We start from the raw sequence: 2,357 nt of genomic DNA on the forward strand, positions 1-2,357 counted from the left end.
TAATATAGATGGGTTGTTATCAAGCATATTGGAAGTTAGGGATTGTTTGAAAGAGAAAAAGCCAGATGTAATGTGTATCGTTGAAACAAAACTGAGAGGAGGGATCCATATCAACTTTAAAGAGGAAGAATATAATACCTGGAGGAGAGACAGGAAGGATAAAGGGGGAGGAGGAGTGCTAATAATGGTTCGTGATAATATATGTGTGGAGGATGTGCAATATGGTGAGGACAAAGTAGAAGTAATGGGATTAACAATCAAAACAGAAGATTTGAGGAAAAGGAAAATAATAGTTACATAATTATGTTCCACCAAAAACTAATACATGGGGATCAGAAGAACATAAAGATATGCAAAGAGAGGTGATAAAGTGCCGAGATAACATAATAAGAAGAGACAGAATAATACTTTTAGTTGGAGACTTCAACTGTAGAAATATAAACAGGAAAGAGATGGAAGTAATGGATAATGCTGGGCAGTGGAGTGAGAAAGTGTTACAGTTGACTATGGTTAATGCAATGGACCAGTGGGTGGAGGAGTCAACAAAGTACAGGGGGGAAAAAGAACCATCATTGCTTGACCTAGTTTTCACAAAGAAACCAGAATGCCCTCCAATCATACAATACCTTAGTCCAATGGGGAGAAGTGACCATGTGACATTAGAGATGCAAATTCAGGAGGAAGATGAGATAAGTTACAGAGAGGACTATAAAGGAGAGAGATTAAATTTTGCAAGAGCGGATTTTGAAAAATTAAGGACTTTCGTGCCTTGCCACTTGTCATTCACTTCTTGCTACCAATACCATACTGACAATCTCACAGCTACACCCTGAGTGTCGTGTTTAGGCTTCAGCTGCTCTTCTCAGGATTATCCTTTATACAAGTTTCTTACTTTCAAAACATGAGGCATTCACCAGCATTATTGTTGACAAAGGTTATATTGGACTATGTTCTCTAATGAAAATGTAATATGTGGTCCATTTCAGCTTATCGATGTGAAGTCCCTGATACGGGCTTGGGTTGCATCTTGTGCCCATCCAGAGAACGAGGATGCAGACATCCTGGCAGGCTACTTCACCAGCCTCATCACCTTTCATGATCTGGAGAAGCTAGACTACCTTATCAAGTATTTGTACAGGTGAGCTTCATGACTATGAAAGGAAAAAAAAAAAAATGCAAGAGCACACTCACCAGTGAAAAAAGAATGGGCAGTGTGATGCTATTTCTGTGTCTTATCATGCATATGTATTTACTTTATCTCTTCTCTTCTTCTTCTTTCTTTCTCTCTTTCTTTTTTTTTTATTTACAAATTGATATTACAAAGGTAAAATAGTAAATAGCCAAAAGTTCACGGTGAGTTGCCGAGAACTATCTTTGACATAATATTAGTACATGAGAAATGCAATGCAATACAAAATAGTAACAATAGTTATATAAACTAAATAGTAAAATTGCACACAATAATACAAGATGCCATTTGTTACATAGACTTTCTGGGATATACACGCCCCTTTCACTTTTCACTAATTATCTTTTTCCTTGAAAGATTCACATTTACTTGGTTAAAAATTTTCTTGCCGAAAGTCACACATTCACTTTTGAAGGCCAACATTTTCATTTCAAAAGATACACTTTCATTTAAAACAATACGCTATTACACTTTTAGCCATTTATTAGCCTCACACTTAAATTTCTGAAGAGTAGGAGCCTTGTGTATATCTGTATCACTCACTAAGTTGTTCCAAAGCCTAGTGTATCTTGGCACAAAAGAACGGAGGAAGGTCTCCGTCCTGGCGAATGGAACAGTGAGGTGATTCTCCGTGCAAGCCTCCCTCGTGTTGTGGGGGTGAGGCGCGGCCCACGGCTGCCGGAGAGCAGAGAGGTGTGGGGCGCCCTCCTTGTGGATCTTGTAGGTGGCACACAGACCCGCCACATCTCTCCTGTGCTGTAGAGGTTGCTCGTCTGGGAGAACCTTAGTAGAGATGAGCCGCCGGGCACGGTCTTGGACCTTGTCAAGGAGGCCAAGGTAGGAAGGGGGACAAGACGACCAAGTCAGAGGAGCATACTCCATGACGGATCGGACTTGGGCGGCGTAGAGATTGGTCACCCCTCGAGCGTCAATAAGATGTGAAACTCGTCTGACGCAACTTAACTTTGCCAGCGGCGTTGGCAGCTGTCTTTTTCACGTGGCTGGTGAAGGAAAGGCTGCTGTCTATTTCAACGCCAAGAATGGTGACAGCAGACAGCAGAGGCAACGCCAAACCATCCAGACGAATGGGAGGGATGGGGATGGCAGGGGGACTGCGTCGTCTGGTGACAAGCATGACTTGTGTTTTATCACGAGCCAGGTCGACTTG

At 41.7% G+C, this 2,357-nt stretch overlaps 1 protein-coding gene across 1 annotated transcript; it reads right to left on the bottom strand.

The window, feature by feature from the left end:
• Window positions 1–1,654: 1,654 nt before the first annotated feature.
• Window positions 1,655–2,071, bottom strand: LOC123501002. Its single transcript, XM_045249558.1, has one exon. It carries the CDS (start codon window positions 2,069–2,071, stop codon window positions 1,655–1,657), a length of 417 nt encoding a protein of 138 aa, XP_045105493.1.
• Between the last annotated feature and the right edge of the window lie 286 nt (window positions 2,072–2,357).

This window comes from Portunus trituberculatus, unplaced genomic scaffold (assembly GCF_017591435.1).
Source record: "Portunus trituberculatus isolate SZX2019 unplaced genomic scaffold, ASM1759143v1 PGA_scaffold_65__2_contigs__length_43488, whole genome shotgun sequence".
Classification (NCBI taxonomy): Eukaryota; Metazoa; Arthropoda; class Malacostraca; order Decapoda; family Portunidae; genus Portunus; species Portunus trituberculatus.

What these genes read in the sequence shown, in the direction of transcription:
- LOC123501002 (XM_045249558.1), bottom strand. Translation starts at nt 2,071, where the DNA reads ATGGAGTATGCTCCTCTGACTTGGTCGTCTTGTCCCCCTTCCTACCTT.